We start from the raw sequence: 22,347 nt of genomic DNA, 5'->3' as shown, positions 1-22,347 counted from the left end.
CATTTTTATACACTCAGAAAAAAATATATTTGAATCAGAGTCAACTAGAATTTTTATTTGATTCGAATAAATTTTATTTGGTCCAAATAAATTTTATTCGTTTCAAAGAAATTTTATTTGGTTCGAATTAAATTTTACTTGGTTCAAACAGAAATTTTATTCGGTTTAAATAAATTTTATTTCGTGAAAATAAATTTTATTTGGTGTAAATTAATTTTATTTGGTTCAAATAAATTTTATTTGGTTTAAATAAATTTTATTTCGTTCAAAAAGAAATTTTATTCGATTCTAATTTACTTGTGTCGAATAAAATTTTTTATTCAAATTAAAAAATAATTTAGTGGCTCTGAGATGAATATACTTTTATTTAGTTCAAAGAAATTATATTTCGTTTCGATAAAATTTTTCTCTGGATGATAAGAAAATTGTTTTATAAAAAACTGTTTGACATTTACATTAACAAAAACAAGTGTTTGTTAATTTTTTGAAACAAATTTAATTTAAAGTATATGTCTTGAAAAGTAATTATTGATGCGACCAGAAACCCTATGATAATATATTATTATCTGTAGATAATTATAATAAAATTAATTATTGCGCGATAGGTACAAGGTATCTCCAGCTACCTTCTTCAAAGCACTATAGTTTTACATATTTACATGTAACTAATTTTATATCACTGAAAATTGTTTGCAAAAAGTTTTTTCACTAGTTTTTAAGAATAACAAATTTTTTTCTACTATTATAAAATTTCTATTTTTGAGATTCGTATCGGAAATGGACGCAATTGAAAGACTATTTTTTTAGCTTATGTTAGAAATTTTTTTTATTATTGAATTTAATTTGATTTAACTCGATTTGAATTTAATTTGTATTGAATTGGAAATTTTTATCAGGAAATATTTGATGAATGAAGAATTTTAATTCTTAAACTTTCTTTTTATATGTTACATTATATGTTTAATTGTCTGTTTATAATTATTAATTTTCTATTTAATTCTAAATTTGATAAAAACCTTTTGCTCACATTTCTCAAAATTGAAAATAGTATATAAAGCACATTCGTATTTACAAAGTATTGTTTCTTCCTTAAGTTAAAATTTAATATTTTAACATCTCGTGGAAGATTTTTCGAAAAAGGGCAATTCACAGGCATTTCTTCTCTTTTGTCGTTTGATTCTCTATATATTCATTATATAGAATTGAAAGCAGTCTTTGAATTTCACTCATAGATTGTATATATTTATGTATTTTTGTGAAATTTTTAAATTTCAATTTTCAATTTGAAAAAAATCATCTTGAGCTGTATTTTTACACTGGAATTTCTTTGTCCATTGGTGAAATTTCGTTCGAAGCATTAGTGGATTTAGGTCTTGAAAAAAGTGTTTTTTTAATTTTTCTTTTTCTCGTTGATTCCTCATCTATTTTTTCTAGATGTTTCGTAATTAAAATTTAAATGCACAACTTTTCACAGTTTTTGCATTATGATTTAGGTTAATTTTGAAGACGTAGAATTTCAGCAATTCTTTGTTGAAATTATTTTCATAATTCAGTTTGGAATTTTTTTTCTCTTTCTAAATCAAAATCGAATTTTGCCCTGTTGAATCAAATCGAAAATTTCTGATGTTACTAATTGATAGCCTTCCTTTGGATCTAAGTAATAAATTTTGTCTTTTATCCTCTTGATGTCGTAACCGTCTTCTTGGAGGTCCTTCTTTTTTAATTTAAATGTTCCTGGAAAAATCGAAAAGCTTTTGAGAAAAAGTAGTTGATGTTGGGAAAATTAGAAGAATTGAAGTTAATAGAACGTAATTGAATTAAATAAATTAAATATTAAACAAATATTAAATGAATATGAAGTGAATATTAAATGAATATTAAATGAATATTAAATAAATATTAAATGAATAATAAATAAGTATTAAAAAAATATAAAATGAAAATTAAATAAATATTATAGTAATTAAATAAATAAACACCTGTTAAATCAATTTTCGTTAATATTCTAACAAATTGCGGCCTTGCGTAACTCGGTAAATGTTCTTTAATGTCAGAAGACAAACGTTTTATGTCTAAACTCCCATTTTCATCGTAAATTGCAGCCATTCCAGCTCTGCCTTCTGCCCCTCGAATCTAAAAAAATTCCAATTTATTAACATTTAGTTTTTTAATAAATAATGAAAAGCTGAATTTTATTCTTAAATTTTAATCTCTTTTTTAATTTTAGAGATAAAAAAGTTTTCTATTTTATTTATTTGTTTTGAACGTTTAAAAGAAAGAAATATCTTTTCTGTTTAATCAAACTTCAAAAATTACTATACTAAAGTGGAAAATAATTAAATTAGATAAAGAATTAATGTTTTATTACAAAAAAATTTCTTTAATAAAATACAAATTTAAAAGAGTAATAAAATGAAAAGACAGTAAAAATGTTGTCACATTTTTACTGTCTTTTTATTTTATTACTCTTTTGAACGTTAAAATTTTAACGTTAAAAACTTAAAACAATTATTTAAATAAATTTAATCTATAAATTTTAATCTCTTCTTTAATTAAATCTGTTTAATTTTGAAGTGACTGTAAAAAATTTTGTTCCATTTCGCTTATTACCTCAACACCATATACAATACAATCTCTGTAATTAATGTGATTGCTGACAATTGCCTCAATTTCTGACGTCGATACATTTTCCCCTTTCCAACGAAATGTATCTCCAGTTCTATCTTTGAAAAATAAATAGCCAAATTCATCTGCTTCGATAATATCACCTGTAATTAAAATTTAATATTTTAATTCGTATAATTTTTATTTTCCACATGTAAATAATTTGTGGAAAATAATTTTTTTTTAATTTGAACTAATAAAATGAATAAAACTGACCGGATAAAAAGGCAGAGTCTCCTTTTGTGAATACATTGTGAACTACTTTACTCTCGGATGCTTTTTGATCTACATATCCCAGAAACGCTCTGGATGGATTACTAGTTATTTTTCCAATGAACACACCGGGTTCGTCTGTTGAAAAAATATTCGTTAGTAATCATTAATTTTTATTTGTTTCTTTTTTAGATAATTTTTTCGAAAATTTTTTTAGTTAGTCGATAGTCGATAGTATTATTTTTGAACCTACTTGGCTTGCAAACTTGACAGAGTCCTTTTGAATTTCTGACAGGCTCCCCATCGGCGTCAACTTTAATTATCGAAATTGGATACACAGCCGGAATTATACGCGATACGAAGCCAATTGCACCAACAGTATTGTCCACGTTAACTTGAAATTTGAAAAATTGGTAAAATTAGCGAATCTCCCAAAAAAAACAACAGATTTTTATTGTTTAGAATAAAAATTATACAGAAATAAAAAAAGAACAAGGAAGGAAAATTGAAATTCTTACCGATATTTGCGTTTCCCTCAGTAGCGCCGTAAAATTCGGCAACTTGAGGAATTTTAAATCGATCGACAAATTCTCGCCATATTTGGGGTCTTAAACCATTTCCAAAAATTGTTCGAATTTGGTGTTGTGTGTCTTCGGGCTTTGGGGGAACTGCTAAAATATATCGACACATTTCACCGATATATTGAGAAACCTGTAAAAAATTTATTCTTTTAAAATCCAATTGCAAATTAATTTATGTTCCTAAAGTTTTGAATGTAAAAGCGAAAGTTGTTTTTATTACTACTTTTAATTTCGATTTTATGAAAAAATATTTTCTGCATAAAAAAATTAATTATGAACTAATTTTAAATTAATTGAAACTAATTAATTTTTACTCTCTAAATTTGAATTAGTAAAAATGTTCACTAATTTGACTTTTGCTTTTGAATCAGTCAATTTTACTAAAAAATTAGATAATTTTACTAATAAATAGTCAATTTTACTAATAAATAGTAAATTTTACTAATAAATATTATTTTCTACTAATTTATTAGTATAATTGACTAATTCAAAAGCAAAAAGTAAAATTAGTGAACATTTTTACTAATTAAAATTTAGTGAGTAATTGAGTAAATGTTGAATTTACATTATTTTGCAATTTACTGTAATAATTATTGAAAATATTAAAAAAGAAAAAAATTATTTTCTTTTGCAAATAATCATTTAAACGTTCAAAATTTTAGAGCAATATTAATTCAATGAAAATCAATGTATACTGGAAAAAAATTATTTGATTCTAGTCACCGATGACTTGGCTATTATCAAATTAATATTCACTTGAGTCAAATAATTTTTATTTAAATCGGTTAAATTATATTTGTTTCAAATATTAAAATTATTGGTTCAAATACAATTTAATTGATTAAAATAAAAATTATTTGATTCAAGTAAATATTTATTTGGTAAAGTAAATATTTATTTAATAAAGTAAATATTTACTTTACCAAATAAATATTCACTTGATAAAGTAAATATTTATTTGGTAAAGTAAATATATATTTGGTAAAGTAAATATTTATTTGGCAAAGTAAATATTTATTTGATAAAGTAAATATTTTTTTGATAATAGACAATGAATCGTTAATTTGAATAAAATAAATTTTTTTTCAGTGTTCGAAGTAAAAAAAAAGAATTTAGTACAAAAATATTTTTACCGTGCATTTATATTTCACGCAATCACTGAAATATGCACTGGCTGAAAATTTTTTTCTAATTATTGTTGTTCCTCCATGCAGAAGAGACTGTCCTATTGACATAATACCACCCGCAGTGTGATATAGAGGTAATGGAGTATAAAATCTATCAGAACTTCGAAAAGCCACTAAATAGTGAATAGCACTCGCAATAAATATAAATCTGAAAAAAATATGCAAAATTAAATATTATCGTTGCATTGTACTTTAGTAAAATTTTAGTTTTAGTTTCAGTTTTTTGAAGAAAAAAAAAAAACTTTCGATCATAATAGGAATTAGGTGTAAAATGTAAAATTATTATTTTTTGTAATTACCTTGAATTTGTAATTACAGCTGCTTTAGGAAGTCCAGTTGTGCCACTGGTATAAATGTACAAAATTTTATCGTGATAGCATGGTTTTTCTTGAATAACTGGAGGGACTGTAGGAGCATCTGCTAAAAAGGCAGTGAGATCTTTCTCCTTTAAACCATTTGATTGTAGTCCTGGTTTCTCGTCGAATCTGTAGAGAGCAAGTTTTGCGTCCAAAGAAGATGCAATGTCCGTAACAGCTGCAATAAAAAATAGTTTATTTTAATTTTTTGCAAATTTTTTTCTAACTTTTAATTTTTTTTCTAATTTTTCAATTTTTTTTTCTAATTTTCTTTTACAAAAATTTGAAAGAAATTGTACAGTATTAATTTGTCAATTTTCTTTTTTTTATTTTCTAATTTTTTTTAATTTCTAATTTTCTAATTTTTTTAATTTCTGTTTTTCTAATTTTCCTCTAATTTCTAATTTTCTTTTATAATGTTACAAAAATTTGATAGAAATCGTACAGCATTAATTTGTCAAGGATATACTTGAACTAATAGATTATTTTCTAAAGTGTAATTTTTTAATCAAACAAAAATTGTTTTCGTCATTTTAAAATTTCCTTGAAATGTTGCGTGACTTAATCTCTTTAGATCTTGCGAGTGAATTAGGCCAGAAGTACATTGAGGGTTTAAATTTTATGATAAAATTATATTTAAGTGTAAAATTGTCAATGTAAAAAATTTTTCTTTTCTTATTGAACTGATAGGTGATTTTAATTTTTTTACATGGATCGACAATTTGAAAAACTGAATTAAGAAAAATGATCCTAAAGTTCTCAATGTTCAAATGAACGTTTATTTATTTTTTCTTCAAATTAAGTTTTTATTGACCCTTGTGAACCTTTTTTGAAAGAAAATATATTTTACAATAATTTTCCGTCACTGTCAAAAAAGAATTAATTGTAAAGTTTCTAAATGTAAACTTTAAATTATCAACTTCTATTGCAATCAGTAATTTGGAAAATTTAGGAAAATATTTTTAATAGGAAATATTTCGTTTATTTGAACGTTAAAAATTTTTAACGAATTAATTTTAAAGTTTCTAAATGTAAAATTTAAGTTATCAACTTCTATTGCAATTAGTAATTAGGAAAATTTAGGAAAATATTTTTAATAGGAAATATTTCGTTTATTTGAACATTAAAATTTTTTGGATTATTTAAAAAATTGTTTTATTAAAAAAATATTTTCTTACCATCTGCCAAGTCCGAACCATAAATTAAGGCTTGACATTTCGCGGTGTTAATGCTGTGTAATAGGGAAACTTTTTTTAAATTTGTATTTATCAGCGGTGTAATAATTCCAAGTTTGCTAAGTCCAAGCCAAATTCCCACATATTCTGGCCGATTTTCCAAAAATAACGCCACTGTGTCGCCTTTCCGGTATCCATGATTTTTGAATGTCGATGCTACTTTATTACTAAACTCCTCCACCTGCAAATTTAGTAAAAATATTTAGCAAGAGTATTAAAAAAAATTTAATTAAATAAATTAATAGGTAAATATTAATAAATGTTAATAAATTAATTAATAAATATTGATAAATATAAATTGAATAAATAAATTAAAAAATATAAATAAATAAATACGAACAAATAAATAAATTAATAAATATTAAAAAATAATTTTCAGAAAATATTGATAAATATAAATTTAATAAATAAATTGAACAATATAAATAAATAAATAAATACGAACAAATAAATTGATTAAAAATATCGAAACATAATAAAATATAAATTAATAAAAACTTGATTTAAACAGCAATTATTTAGTTCAAAAAGATTTATTTGATAAGTCACTGATTAGTTGAATAAAATAATTTTTTTTCGCTCGTAATTAACATTTTTTATTCAATGATAAATCAAGTAGATCAAATATTACAAGAAATAATTAAATAATCACGTGTTAATAGAATTGACAAAGTATCTTTTATGATATTGTCAAACATTTACCTCTAATGATGAAAGAATTTTGGAACTTTTTCTTTGCTTTAAAATTTATATTGAAACTTAAACAAATGTAAGAGTGGAAATGTATTTATCTTGCGCAAATAAACTAACACAAACTCTGCATAAATTTTAACTGAACACTTACAGAAACAGTTAACTTTGAAATGATTTCTTTTTTCAATTTGAAATTTTAATTATTATTATTAAATTAATATTAAATATTTCGATAATTAAGATTTTTTTTTGAAATGTAAATAATTGAAATGTTTAATTAAATTAAATTAAATTAAAGTTAAATTAAATTAAAATTAAATTAAAATAATTTAATTATTATTTTTTTGTTTATTTGCTTGAATATTAGCGGGGATATTATTATTTTTAATTTTATTGTTAAAAAAATGTTTATTTACTTGTTGAAAAGTCCATTCTTGGTCTTCGAATATCAAACACACTTTATTAGGATGACGCTCGACATTTTGGCGAAAAACATCAGCTACTGTTCTATTTTTTTTGTCGTGTCCACGAATTAGCCAAAGAAGTTTGACGTATCGGCTAACAGCTCTGAAAACAAATTTTTAGTTACTTATCGTATTATGAACAAAAAAAATATTTTTTTATCCGATAAATAAATTTTGAATCCAAATAAATAAATAAATTATTATATCTTAATGACAAACTATTTTAAAAGGATTAAAATCTCTTATCAATTAATTTTCTGCGTATTTAGATATGTAGATTAATATCGACTAAATTTCTAAAAAATATCTAATCTTATCATTTTTTGTAAATTTGAGAAAAAACTTCTCTTTTTTGACATAATTGAATTGATTGAATCTTATAATGATTTAATAAGTCGAGAATATTTCTTTCGAGATGCGGATTTATTTTATTAGTGAGTACGCAAGTTTTCTTGAATGCAAGAGAAACGAGTTTTTCTCTCTCTCTCTTTTTTTCTCTCCCTCAATCATAGTAAGGAATACGGGATTGTACTAGAAATCACTCTCAACCTACTGAGAGAGATTCCGTTATTCACTTTTGAAGATGTTCTATAATCTTTCACGTGATTTTAAACTTTAAAGAAAATCGGAAAATATGGAGGAAATAAAAAAAAACACTTGTATGAATTTGTATTATGATCGAAATTTTTTTTCTTCTTTAATTTTGCAACCGATAATTATATTTTAATTTAAACTTAATTTTTAAAGCGTAAAAAATTCTTTGTCTTTGAAATAAATAATAAAACCTTATTTTTTTAATAAAACAATTTTTTTTAATAAATCATTTTTTTGTAAACATTTTTTTGTAAACTTTTTTTTGTAAACTTTTTTTTGTAAACTTTTTTTTTAGTAAACAATTAAACAAGTGGGACAAATATATATATAAATTAAACAAGCCGTAAAAATATCCAATTGAAGGAATAAGAGATTTTTATTTCTTGTATGATTAATGAATTCATTTGTTGCAAGAAAAAAATTACAGAATATTCATAAATTTTCCAAAGCTAAGATTGAACGTTCTGTGCAAAGTTCTCCTTTATAGTTAGCAAATAATAATTAATGTCAATTTACTACTGTGAAACTTGACTTAATTTCCCGTGTGGAAAAGAATAAGCTACTATTGCAATCGGAAATGTTTAATTATGAAGTGTTGGGCTTTAAATAGAGACATAAAATAAATACAATTAGTTTACTCTATATAATATATGTTTTGAGATTTTACTATATAATAGAGTTGACAATGAAAAACTGCATCTCGTGTATTTCATTCATGATTATACTAGAAGGTTTTAATATTCAAAGTGAACTTTACACTCGACAATTATAACTATATTATAATTATACTTTCGAAAATATAAAGAATGGATTTTAATAGTTGAAGATATTAAAACTAAAAACAATTTTTTTATTTTTCTCTTTCTCTCTTTTTCTTTCAAGTGATTCTTTTTCTATTGTCATGTTATAGTTTGCAAAAATTAACACGTTCATTGACAACAAAATCATCAAATAGAAAGTACTTGGCCAATAGAAAATTATTACTCCAAGAAATTTTCACTTTCTTATAAATAAAACAGTTTCATCATTTAATAAAAAAAAGTAGTTGGGAAAAATAAAAATACAATTTTTTTTATCTTCATTGCGAAAATAATCTTCTTTAACAACTAAAAGTGTAATACATGAATTTTTTTTATAATTGTTGTCACGAACAGGAAATTTTAAGGTCACCAAAAATTACTGAGCACTTTTTTAATAATGTATCAATTTTATCCTGAAATTGTATAAGTAAATTAATTGTGTAACGTCACGAAAATTTAAAATAACATTCTTCAAGTTTGATAAATAATTAAATTAATAATAAACTGTTGAATGATAACTTACAATTAACAACAGATATTAAAAAAAATTATAAAATTACTTTACAAAATTGATTTTCTTTTGAAAATATAAACATTTATTGGAATTGCGCTAATGCCGGTAGATTAAGAGGTGCATTCTTTGTCAGGGGTTTAAGTTCAAGTATCAAAACTAGTTTATTGTATAATTTACATACATTTTTTTTATCCATTTCAATAAAAGTCAATCTAACAGACATTAAAAATTTTTTCCTTTCTGAATAAATAGTTTTTATAAACAATAATAATTTTTTAACTGTAATATTTTTTATGGCTTATGACAATTTTAGACTAGCTTATTCTTATTGTTTAATAATAATAATAGTTTGTTTATTAATTTTTATTTTTTTTTATTTAAAATTTTTTATTCTTTTTTTTAATTAAAAGCTTAGTGATTTTATTTTTATTATCTCTATATAAGTGATTAAAGGAATTATTTTTTTATTATTATAATTTCTTTCAAGTTTCAATATTTTTTTAGCACCCTTATCTAAACACTTTAAAATGTTCCCATTTTAAAATATATTTACATTGTTGAAGAAAATGTGTATAATTATCATGTATAGATATTAACATTCTAACGCGGTTACAAAAAAAACCTGTATTAGAAAAAGATAATCATAAAATTCTTTCTTTATTTCAAAGCAAAATAAAACTATACGATAATTGAAAATTCTTTTTTAAAAACAAGAAAAAAAAATTTATTTGAATAAATTTGTAAAATAACTTTTCAAATTTTAAATTCTAATGAATTTTTTGTATTATTAAACAAATTACCTTTTGGGTTGGATAAATTAGAAACTTATTTTTGCGTTTTTTGAGAAAGATTTTTTCTATAGCAAGAAATACTATGTTAACAATAATATAATTAAAAATAAAAAAATAAAATAATAATAGAATCGTAAAGTAATTTTTTAAATTTATTTCCTAAATTTTCTAAGAGAAAAATAATTTAAAATAGACAAAAAATAAATTATTTTTAAATATAAATACGAATAAATATAATATATAATTTATTATGTCATTAAAGTTTTGAACAATTATTATAAAAATAATATTAATAACAATAATAAAAATAATAATTAATTAATTGTTAACTTTCTTCCTTTAATTTAAAAAAAAGTTATTATTATAAAATAATAATACAATCTTAAAGTAATTTTTTTAATTTATTTTCTACCTTTCTTAACGCAAAAATAATTTTAAATCTTAGACAAAATAAATATAACATACAAATTATTAGGTCATTAAAGTTTTGAACAATAATAAAAATGATATTAATAACAATAATAAACATAATAATTAATTAATTGTTAACTTTCTTCCTTTAATTTAGGAAAAAAATAATTATTATTATAAAACAATAATACAATCCTAAAGTAATTTTTTAAAATTTATTTTCTACATTTTTTAACGCAAAAATAATTTAAAATAGACTAAATAAATATAACTTACAAATTATTATGTCATTAAAGTTTTGAACAATAATAAAAATGATATTAATAACAATAATAAACATAATAATTAATTAATTGTTAACTTTCTTCCTTTAATTTAGGAAAAAAATAATTATTATTATAAAACAATAATACAATCCTAAAGTAATTTTTTAAAATTTATTTTCTACATTTTTTAACGCAAAAATAATTTAAAATAGACTAAATAAATATAACTTACAAATTATTATGTCATTAAAGTTTTGAACAATAATAAAAATAATATTAATAACAATAATAAACATAATAATTAATTAATTGTTAACTTTCTTCCTTTAATTTAGAAAAAAAATTATTATTATTAGAAAATAATAATACAATCCTAAAGTAATTTTTTAAAATTTATTTTCTACATTTTTTAACGCAAAAATAATTTAAAATAGACAAAATAAATATAACTTACAAATTATTATGTCATTAAAGTTTTGAACAATAATAAAATAATAATAATAATAATAATAATAACGATAATAATAAAAATAATAATAATGATAATAATAATAATAACAATCATAAAATAAGAATATAATCCTAAAGTAATATTTTTAATTTAGTTTCAGTTTGGTAACTTTAAAACTATTGAAAATATTGAAGCACAGAAAAAGGTTCATTTGAACGCTCAAAACTTGAGGAAAATAAGTTATTAAAAAAGTCACCGAAAAAATATATTTAATTCAAATAAACTATTATTTTTCTATTATCAAATGAATTTATTTGTATCAGATAAATATTTGTTTGTATTAAATAGATATTTATTTATATCAGATAAATATTTGTTTGTATTAACTAAATATTTTTTTGTATTAGATATATATTTATTTGCATCAGGTAAATATTTATTTGTATCAAATAATTTTTATTTAAATCAATTAAATTGTATTCTCTTCAAATATAGTGAAATATTATTGGTTTAAAAACAATTTCTTTAATTTTAATTAGTTTATTTAATTATTTTATTCAATTAGTTTATTCAAACAAATTATTTATTTCAGCCAATTAAATAGTATTTGCTTCAAGTAGGGGAACATAGTCTAGGTCGGCCACCTTTTTGACTTTTGTTTATAACTTTTTTTTAAAAATGAATTTGGACAATTGAAGTATATGGTTGGAAAGTCCTGTTTAATAGGAACATTTTTTCTGTACAAAGTAAATTGACAGGTTTAAAAATGAAAAAGTTATAAAGATTTAAAAAAAAAAAAATTTGTAGTCCAGGTTGGCCATTACAGTCAAGGTCGGCCATGTTTAAAATTCAAAGGGCATTAATCGTTAAAAAATAAAATAACATGTTTGGAGTTACGGAAAATTGATTCTTTATTGTTTACAGTTTGTAACTTAATGAAATAACAAAATAATAACAATAAACAATATAAAAAAATAAATATAAATAAAAAAAAGTTTTGCACTAAAATATTAATAAAATTAAATAAAAATATTAATAAGATGATCAATTATATTATGAGTTATACAGAATTGCAGTTTCTGCAAATGAAGTAGCTCGTCCTCATCTTTGCGCATTTTAAACACATAGTGGCCGACCTTGACAGTAAGTAACATTACCGAATTGTTGTAACCATAAAGAAATACGTTTCGGGATTCGATTTTTTACTTTGTTTTCCTTTCAACCATGAGTCCCACAAATTTTCTGCATACTTGCCTTGACGATTCAATTTGTTTTTTATCTTTTATTAATGGTTTTTCACATTATGCACAAAACTTTTTTTGAGCTTTTTTTGTACCGACGTCACAGAAAACACAATTTTCGATTTTCCGAAAATGTAATTGAACAAAAAGTTAGGTTTCACTAAGACAAGCTTCGACAAAAATGCGCGTAGGTGGCGCTAGTGAACTTGACAAAAAAACGCGAGTGGCCTACCTAGACAGTAGGCCAACCTTGACTACATTCCCCTACTAAAATATTATTGCTACAAATATAATTTACTTGACTTCAATAAAAATTAGTTGATTCAAGAAAATATTTATTTCAGTCAATTAAACGGTATTTGCTTTAAATATTAAAATATTGGTACACATACAATTTACTTGATTTAAATAAAAATTACTTGATTCAAGTAAATATTTATTTGATAACAGACAAATAATCGTTTATTTGAATCAAAGATATTTTTTTTCAGTGGCTCACAGAGAGAATTCAAAATATGTTCGTAAAAATCCAGAAAAATAAATAAAAAAAAAAAAATGATTTTGAATCAGGTGTTCAGTGTAAATAAACGTTATCATTATCAGTGGTAGCTTTTAACGATTAAAAAGAAAATTAGCGGCATGACATTGAAGGACAGTAATTAGCTGTTGTTTATATAGTAAAGATGAGAAAAAAAATTCAAAACTTACTTAATGTCACGAGGGGCAGTTTTTAAGGCCACATAGAACCACCTGAGTCTTCCTCCCGATACAAAATATGCAACAAGAACAACGAGAACAAGTTGTATGATAAAAATTGGGCCCATATAAATCCATAGTGCTGCGAGAATAGCCAATCCGGCCCCCAAGAGCAGCGTGGCCATCACGACTCGTTGCAAAATACAACAAACTGCACTCCAACGTTGTTGGCTCCGACTAAGTTGAATGCCACGTGTGCCGCGCGGCCCTCCAGGTGCTGATGTTTGCTCCCTGACCGACGCCGCCGATGCCGACGTCGAATGGGGATTGCCCCCTCTTGAATCGACCTCCCCTCTCTCGACGTCCTGGTAACAAAAATGAAATAACCGCACGCGGGAGACTGTTATACATATTCATCGTAGACAATATTATAATATATTGTTGTATATAAAATATCACACAGAGAGTTTACAACAGTTTGCGTAAAATAGTCGCAAACTGTCTGGAGAAATGTGAGGAAGGAATGATATCTCTCACTCTCTGAGATAGAGAGAAAAGTGATTCCAGATGAGATCTCTCGTCAGGACTAAAAATAGCGGTAGTTCCCCCCCCCCCAAAAAAAAGAGGTAGTTCAAGTGTTTTTTTTTGCATTCTTATTATATATATTTTTAATTCGATTTTTTTAATAAAAGAATTTGAAATTTTTTAATATGAATAACGATCACTCCGAGTTGCATTCTACTCTTTTATTAAAATTCCACATCAGTTTTTCTTTGAATTTACATAAGTTTTCGTAAAGAATTTACTCTTATATAAAATTTTTCATTTAAAAAAACAAATGTTTAAAATTTATAAGTATTTATTTATTTAATTTTGATTAAAACAATAATAAAAATCTTATGAAGATGACAAATTTGTTAACTATTTATTTTTTAAAACTTGTCCTGTTAATAAATAAATAAAACAATAAAAATGAAAAAATGACTAGGTTTTAGTCATTAAATTATTTTATTTTTTAACTACTTATTTTTTAAAACTTGTCCTGTTAATAAATAAATAAATAAATAAAACAATAGAAATAAAAATAAAAAATTGACTAGGTTTTAATCATTATATTATTTTATTTTTAAAAATGAGAAACAATGCACTTGAACTGACTTTTTTTTTAGATTTTTATTGCTATTCTTTGACCCTCTCTGGCAGAGGTGAATTAACCGTTAATTGAAATTTGTATTGTTTATATTGAGAAGTGGGAAAATTTTTTTCTTAACTAAAGAGTCAGATATTTTATAATATAAAAAAAAGAAAGAAAGGAGAACAATTTTATAGTAATTAATAAAGAATTAATTGGAATTTTAAAAAAATTAAACGATCAAAAAATTAAGAGAAAATAATAAATAAATTTTAATAAATAGAAAAAATAAATAAATCATTTATTGTATAAAAATAATAAGAATAATAATGATAATAGTAATAATAACAATAATAATAATTATTAATAATAACAAAGTACATGTTCCGGTAATCTGTTCGCAGTTTGTTGCTTTTTTGTTTCTTAACTTTTTTTTATAATTTTTCTTTTCAAATATTTTCAAATTTAAAATTAATGTATTGAAAATCATGGAATTGTTGCAAAGAATTTTATCAAAAAATTTGATAATAATAGAATTTCTTCAAAGAATTTTATTATTTAGGAAAATAACTGAATTCTCGCGAAGAATTTTATTAAAATTTTTAAAAATTGTAATTAAATTCTTTTGAAGAATTTCTTTGAATTTTTTTAAACAAATTGAGTTTTTTTTAATAATTTTAATTGATAATTTTGAAAGCAATTGAATTTTATGAAGAAGAATTTTATTAAAATTATATTGAAAGTAATTGAATTCTTGCGAAGAATTTTACTATTTATAAAAATAATTGAATTGTTCCGAACTATTTATTAAAATTTTAGAATATAAATTAATTTTATATTAATATATTTGAAAATTTAAATTCTTTCGAGGAATTCTATTAAAATTGTTTTGAAAAGAATTGAACTTCTGCAAAGGATTTTACTATTTATAAAAATAATTGAATTATTGCGAAGAAATTTACTATTTCTAAAAATAATTGAAATGTTTCGAAGAATTTATTAAAATTTTTGAAAGTAATTAAATTCTTTTGTGTAATTTTATTTAAATTTAAAAAATTATTTTTAATTCGAAGAATTTATTAAAATATTTTAGAAAAAAAAATTGAGTTTTTTCGAAATGTGTTTAAATTTTTTTTAAAAATTAAATTCTTCCGAGAAATTTAATTAAAATTGTTTTAAAAATAATTGAATTTTTGTAAAGAATTTAATATTTAAAAAAATAATTAAATTCTTTAGAAGGTTTTATTAAAATTTTAGAAAATAATTGAATTCTTTCGTGAAATTTTATTAAAATTTTTGAATGTATGAACAGTAATAATTAATTTTGTACGACTTAATAAGTGAATTTTTTAAATTTTGATTATAAAATTATTTAAGAAATTTATATTTGAAAATATTTATTAAATAGTAGGAAATTAATTTAGGTTCCTTGTTAAATATTTATTAAATAGGAAATTAATTTAATTCCTTGTTAAATATTTATTAATTAATATTTAAATTATTAAATGGCTTATTCGAAGTATTTGTTTATTTATTTATTGAATGTGAATTATTATTATTTATTTACAAACCATTCGGTTCAATACATTCTAAAAATATAAAAACTACAATATAAGAACAAAAAAATAAAACATTCTACAAACACAGAATAATAAGACGCTAGGGGTCGCTATTTAACATTTTTTCTAACATTCTTACAAATTTTTTCAATGAGCTTATATCCTGGGTATTTATAATCCTCATCCAAAATACAATTTCTGAGTCACAGTCTTGAATCTCCGGAAAAAATTGTTTTTTCACTTCCTCATGAGCCCCACACTCAACTAAGAAATGATATAGACTGCCCCGATCCAAGCACCAACAGGTATCAACCCACGATTTAACCCTAATATTTTTATTGATGGAAATTAAAATTCTTTGTCTATGTATGTTAGCAAGCCTGAATTGAGCAAATACTCTTTTAAAATATAGTTCCAGGCGTCCCACCAAATAAATCTGAGGCCCCAATTTCATTTCTAGATCTTGCCACATAATTAAACTTTTAGATTTGTATCTGTCCTCCAGATCTTGATTTAGGCAAAATCTCTCGAATTTAGATAATAAGTTATTGGAAATTCTACTTATTTCTTCTAACTCTGATGACTCCCAACATCTCGTCATGTCACAATCTTTAAAAAAATGTTTTATTTGCATATACCAATTAAATCCAGAGTCGGTTCTCCCCCCCCTAGCAAGCTCCATCAGTCTCACCAAACACAGTCTTGGGAACCTAGTATTTTCCATATTATTTATTTTTTTAATCCAAGACAGAGTCTGCGAGAGTAATTGAATGTGAATTATTTATTCATTGAAAGTGTTTAAATTATTTGTTCAATATTTATTTATTAAGATTTAATATCTTAAATATCTCACTGAAAATATTTGTTTATTTATTCATTGAAAGTGATTTATTTACTTATTAAAAGCGTTTTATTTATTAATTTTTTTTATTGTATTATTTAAATAAAAAAAAAATTATGTACACAGTCAAATACTACCTTATCAATAATTCTTTGGCCGATATTGTAGAAAACTGTAAAACGTGAACGTTTCTTTTAAAAATTTTTTTACCGCAATTTTTATATTTGTCGACATTAAATATTTGGCAATAATATTTTTTTTGGAACAAAAAATAGAATTTTGAGTCATGACTAGAATAAAAGAATTTTTTTTTTATTAATTTGTTATAAATTTATTATTATAATTCACCTATGTCTTATATATAATTTTTTATATTCACATTTTAACGAAAAATTTAAATTTAAATTATTTTTTTTTTAAAGTAATTAAACTTCTTCTAAAAATATTTGCATCGCAATTGCAATAACAAGTTCAACTATATGCGATGTCTTGAATTTTGTTTCTCAAACTGTAAAACTTGCAAAACTTGTTTTTATATTACATATAAAAAAAACAACTAATTTTTACGTTTTAAACTTGAATAAACAAATTGTTTAAATCTTCCTCTTATTTTCCGGAAAAGAAAATTTGGATAATTTTTTACGTACTTTTATTCGTATATTAAAAAAATCAATTCTTAGGATAATTAAAGTGATGAATCAAGATTATTTTGAGTTCAACATTTGCATTCATTGCTCAAAATGAATTAAATCACATACACAGACACATTACATATTTCGGTTTGAGAACGGAAGTTACTTTGACCTTTTAATGACCAGTTGAACTTGAAGATATTGTTAGCCCGTTAATTTATACGATTTTTGATTAATATTGATAATTTGCATAAAAATGATTTCACATTTCCTTCAATTCTTTTTTTTTACTTCAATTTGATAGAGAAATTTCCAAAAATAGTATAGATATAAATCTAAATTTTAAAAACGAATGAATTCATTATTAGAAGCCATTTTTAGAACAAAATTGAAATTCTGGAAAATTTAAGTTCAATTTAAAAAAATATTTATTTAATGAATTGAATTTATTGATTTAAAACTTCAAAACTAGTTCACGACATTTATAATGAACGATTAAAGGTGAAAAAATAATTTTCCTGTCGAAAGAATAATATTTTTTGTTTTTAAATATTTATATGTTTTATTAGGTATTAAATAATGAATTAAATTATAATTAAATTATAACTCATTAAATAGAAATAATAATATTGAAAATAAATTGTAAAAATGTATAAAAAGTAATAAAAAATAAATAATAAAAAAAAAAAAAATAATAAAAATTGAGAGTAGTTATCGAAAAGAAATAATAGAAATAAAAATTCGCCACTTTAACATGGTTAGGTACACGAAGAAGATGTAATAATTTGATGATAGTAATTGTCACAATTGTAGTGGACATAATTTTGTTCTAATTGTGATTGCGTGCATATACTTCATAAAGCACATTTCCTAATTTAATTTCATTTTATCAAGGACTTAACACGAAGTGAAAAATTTAATTAATAAATAATTTTATTTGATGAATTAAATTTCGTTGATAAATTATTAAATTAAATATAAAAAGACTCATATTCGAATAATTAAAGAAACAAATTAACTATAGACTACAACATAATGTAAAATATAATTTGTCACATGTTTCTTAACGTTGGTGAAGTTCACAACGTTTATAATCAACGATTTCATAAGAAAAATATTTTTTTAAGCAAATTTTTATTAATTTTTGTATAGAAAATATTTTGGTTAGTATGTTGAATAATGATTTACAAAAGAAATATTTGTGAACAAAAAATTTTATTCTTTTTCGTAGGAAAATAATTTTTTTTTTCAATCGTTGATCATAAACGTTGCGAACTTCACCGACGTGTTTCTTACACGTGATTGCTAAATTAATTGCTAATTAGTTGCTAAATTCATTATAATTCATCATATATTATTAATTCTATAAAATCTAAAAATAGCTAAATTCTATAAATAATTAAATATATAAGTATTCAATTGCAAGAAAGTAAAAAGAGATGATTTTTTGAATTAAATTGAATACTGTAAAATTTCGAAGTAAAATGATTTCGCACAATTTCTTCAAGTGTATGTCAAAATTTTTCTATATATATTCTTTTTTTAAACAAATATTTTTTCGTTAAATAGAATAAATGTGGAAACTCACTTGAAAGAAGAGGCCGCAATTAGCGGTTATGAAAGTGGTGGTCATGCATTTTTGTACGAGACGTTTGAACCTCGTGGTGTGTGCAAATTTTCTCACACTAAATTATACAAAAAAAAAGAAAGAAGAAGCAGAACTCGTTCTACAATGTCTGTTTATTATTATTTATAATATGTAAGGCATAATTTTTTGAGTAAATAACATTCATTATTTTGAAAGTCTATTTGAGAATTATAATAATTATTCTAATTTTAATTATGAACAATTGGTACTTAACAAATTATTTAACAAACATAAAAATCCTTTTGAGCAACCCTTTAGGGCAATAATACTATCGACTTGTCGTTTTTTACTTTGCCAATCAATATCGTTTTAGTGCTGCTATCACGCGAGGAAAATTGGAAGCTCAAGAATATTGCGCCCTTTTGAATGTTTATATTTTATTCTAAAATTTAAAATTTTATTCAATAAATAAATTCCACATTTATTCATGATAAATTGTAAATTTAATTAATTAGTTTCATAATTATTTTGTTCGGTTAAAAATTTTTTTTTTTTCAAACGATTTGTCTATTATCCAGTAAATATTTACTTGAATCAAATAATTTTTATTTAAATCAAGTAATTTAGTCATTGAATTAATTTAATCGTCAAATAAATTTTTTTAAAAATATTTTTAATAATATTTTTTGATATTTTTTGATATTTTTTGAACCTATATTTTATCATCAAATAAATTTTATTTTTTTTTACAATATTTTAAATAATATTTTTTGATATTTTTTAAATTAATTTAATCATTAAATAAATTTTATTTTTTTTCAATATTTTTAATAATATTTTAAAATATTTTTTGACAATTTATATTGGTTTATAAATTTTCAATATTAATAGGTAGCAAATACCATTTTAATTGAAATTAAAAATTATTTTATAAAAATAAATACTTGTTTGATAATATATAATAATCGTTTATTTGAATCAAATAAATTTTTTCTTGCTTCTTGTTTGAAAAGAAGGTGATTTATTAACTTGTTTTATAAAATTATTTAAATAGTTTATTCAAACTTAACTTTTTTATAATTTTATTTATTATTGTTTATATTATTATTATTATTATTATTATTATTATTATTATTATTATTATTATTATTATTATTATTATTATTATTATTATTTATGTATAAAAAATAGAGCTCGAATCGCTAAGTGGTTGTTATTTAAAAAAAGGAAGTTTTGTAAGGCTTATCCTCAATTTACAATTACACGCTTTCACATTAGTGAATTTTCTTATGTACCTGTTAATCTCCAAAATCAAGTGTGAATTATTTACACACTTTAGAAATTCAGCCATATTAATAAAAAAAATTTTTAATTTTTTAAATAAATTCAACACTAAAAACTATTTATAACTATTGAGAAGTGTAAAATTTCAGTTTTTCTAATTTATATTATTTTTAATATTATATTATTACTATTTGGTACTATTATTATTATTATTATTATTATTGTTTTTTCTTATTATTATTTATTTTAATTAATATTATTTTTTCTTTATTCATTTTCACTGAAAATTTTTTTTTTGATTCAAGTAAAAGATTATTTGTCTATTAACAAATAAATATTTACTTGAATCAAGTAATTTTTATTTAAATCAAGTAAATTGTATACTTATGCCAATAATATTTTAATATTTGAAGCAAATACCATTTAATTGACTGAAATAAGTATTTTCTTGAATCAACTAATTTTTTTTCAACTCAATTAATTTGTATTCGTGCGAAAAATATTTTAGTATTTGAAGCAAATACCATTTAATTAGTTGAAATAAATATTTTCTTTAATCAACTAATTTTGATTCAGATCAAATAAATTGTATTTGTACCAATAATATTTTGGCATTTGAAGCAAAATACTATTTAATTGTTTGAACTAAATGTCTTCTTAAATCAGTTGATTTAAGAAAAAATTTTTATTGAAATAAAATAAAAAAAAATTGCTTGAACCAATAATATTTTAGTATTTGAAGAGAATACCATTTAATTGAGTGAGATAACAATTATTTTCAAATAAACATTTTTATTACCTAAACAATTTATTTTTGAATCTATTTGTTTAAATATTTTTTAATTGTTTTTTCAATTTAAGTTATTTTTTTATTGATTTGAATATTTTTCAATTGGTTTTTTAGTGTTTAAATTAATTTTTTTATTGATCTTAACATTTTTTATTTAATTTCTTTTAATTAATTTTTTTTATTTAATTTCTTTTAATTAATTTTTTTTATTTAATTTCTTTTAATTAATTATTTCTATTTAATTTCTTTTAATTAATTTTTTTAATTTAATTTTTTTAACTTATTAAAATTTTTTTTTCTAATAAATATTTATTTGACAGACTAGTAATGGTTTATTTTAATCGTTTATAATTATTTCTTTCCCGTGTAGTTTATACGGGACAATATTATTTATATAGTGGATTATTTCCAAATGTCCCTATTTATAAATGCATAAATAAATTGCAGAAGAAAAAAAAATTAGATTCGATATCAAAGTTGCTCGATAGTTATAACACTTTATCGATTACGGGATAAAATATTAACAGACTTACTCGATCCTTGAAACCTGTTGAATTTGAAATAATCACACTCTTGATATTTCCATTACTGACATTATTATTAACAGGTTTAATTTCCTCTGGCATGATTACAATTTTTATTTTTATGCTTTCACAATGTCACTTGAAAATTATAATCACACTATTATTCTCTTCTTTACCGCATGTTTACCGGCTTTTTTTCTAGAAGTCTCATCTACGTTTATTCACGCACACTTTTTTTTTTTAATAATGTATTCCTCATTTGTCAAACACACTCGATATCTGAAAAATTGTAAATATCCTTTTTATTTCACTTTGAGAATGATGCTTCTGGAAGATTGACTTTGGCAGTGTAATTATTAGTTTTTAAAAAAAAGTGTAAAGAAAGGAAAAAATTTTGCAGTTAAAATTAAAATAAGCCGGTTGGAAATAGATTGAAATATTATTAACTGGGTTCTTTGCTCCAAGAATTAAAAATATGTTCTATAAAATTATGATAATTATTAAAGTTATTCAAAACTTAGTTTTTTTTAACTCTTGTTAAAAAATTGTTTTATTTTATAGAAATAATTTAGAATTTGGCACATTTTAGTCTTTCACATTTTTGCGCTCGAGATGAAAATTTTTTCTTTAGATAAAAATAAATGATAAATTAATTTTTTTGTTCAATAAATAAGTAATTGTTGGGGTGTGTTTTTCGGTGGATTTTTCGAGATCACTTTCATATTAGGAATACCTACTCGCGAAAAGATCTTGAAACGGACTAAAGTAATTTTACTGTCGACAAGAGTGCTAGGCCTGTCAGGTACATAGTAGCCTCCCTCCATTTACAGTTCGAACTGT

The 22,347-nt window shown here is 22.1% G+C and overlaps 1 protein-coding gene across 2 annotated transcripts; it reads right to left on the bottom strand.

Annotated features, from left to right (window-relative positions):
• Positions 1–934: 934 nt before the first annotated feature.
• On the bottom strand, positions 935–22,347 carry LOC122507865 (long-chain fatty acid transport protein 4-like). Of its 2 annotated transcripts, XM_043620822.1 has the most exons (13): positions 22,245–22,347; positions 21,517–21,786; positions 13,170–13,522; positions 7,346–7,496; positions 6,180–6,417; positions 4,945–5,179; positions 4,592–4,793; positions 3,396–3,588; positions 3,131–3,271; positions 2,881–3,015; positions 2,611–2,768; positions 1,980–2,133; positions 935–1,734 (listed from the first exon to the last, which is right to left on the bottom strand). In XM_043620822.1, exons 2-13 carry the CDS (start codon positions 21,607–21,609, stop codon positions 1,580–1,582), a joined length of 2,208 nt encoding a protein of 735 aa, XP_043476757.1. In that variant the 5' UTR covers positions 21,610–21,786; positions 22,245–22,347; the 3' UTR covers positions 935–1,579. The 2 variants fall into 2 exon arrangements, with proteins under 2 accessions (XP_043476757.1, XP_043476758.1); XM_043620823.1 differs by lacking the exons at positions 21,517–21,786; positions 22,245–22,347 and adding an exon at positions 18,910–19,087.

The sequence above is a fragment of the Leptopilina heterotoma genome, unplaced genomic scaffold, assembly GCF_015476425.1.
Source record: "Leptopilina heterotoma isolate Lh14 unplaced genomic scaffold, ASM1547642v1 Lhet_52, whole genome shotgun sequence".
Classification (NCBI taxonomy): domain Eukaryota; kingdom Metazoa; phylum Arthropoda; class Insecta; order Hymenoptera; family Figitidae; genus Leptopilina; species Leptopilina heterotoma.
This window is presented reverse-complemented; position numbering and strand designations above follow the sequence as displayed.

Bases quoted from the DNA above. Each gene is read 5' to 3' on its own strand.
- LOC122507865 (XM_043620822.1), bottom strand. From the start codon at position 21,609: ATGCCAGAGGAAATTAAACCTGTTAATAATAATGTCAGTAATGGAAAT. The intron at 7,497-13,169 runs GTAAGTTTTGAA...ATTTGTTTTCAG, and splicing joins ACTGCCCCTCGTGACATTAA to AGCTGTTAGCCGATACGTCA. The intron at 5,180-6,179 runs GTAAGAAAATAT...TTTTTATTGCAG, and splicing joins TGGTTCGGACTTGGCAGATG to CTGTTACGGACATTGCATCT.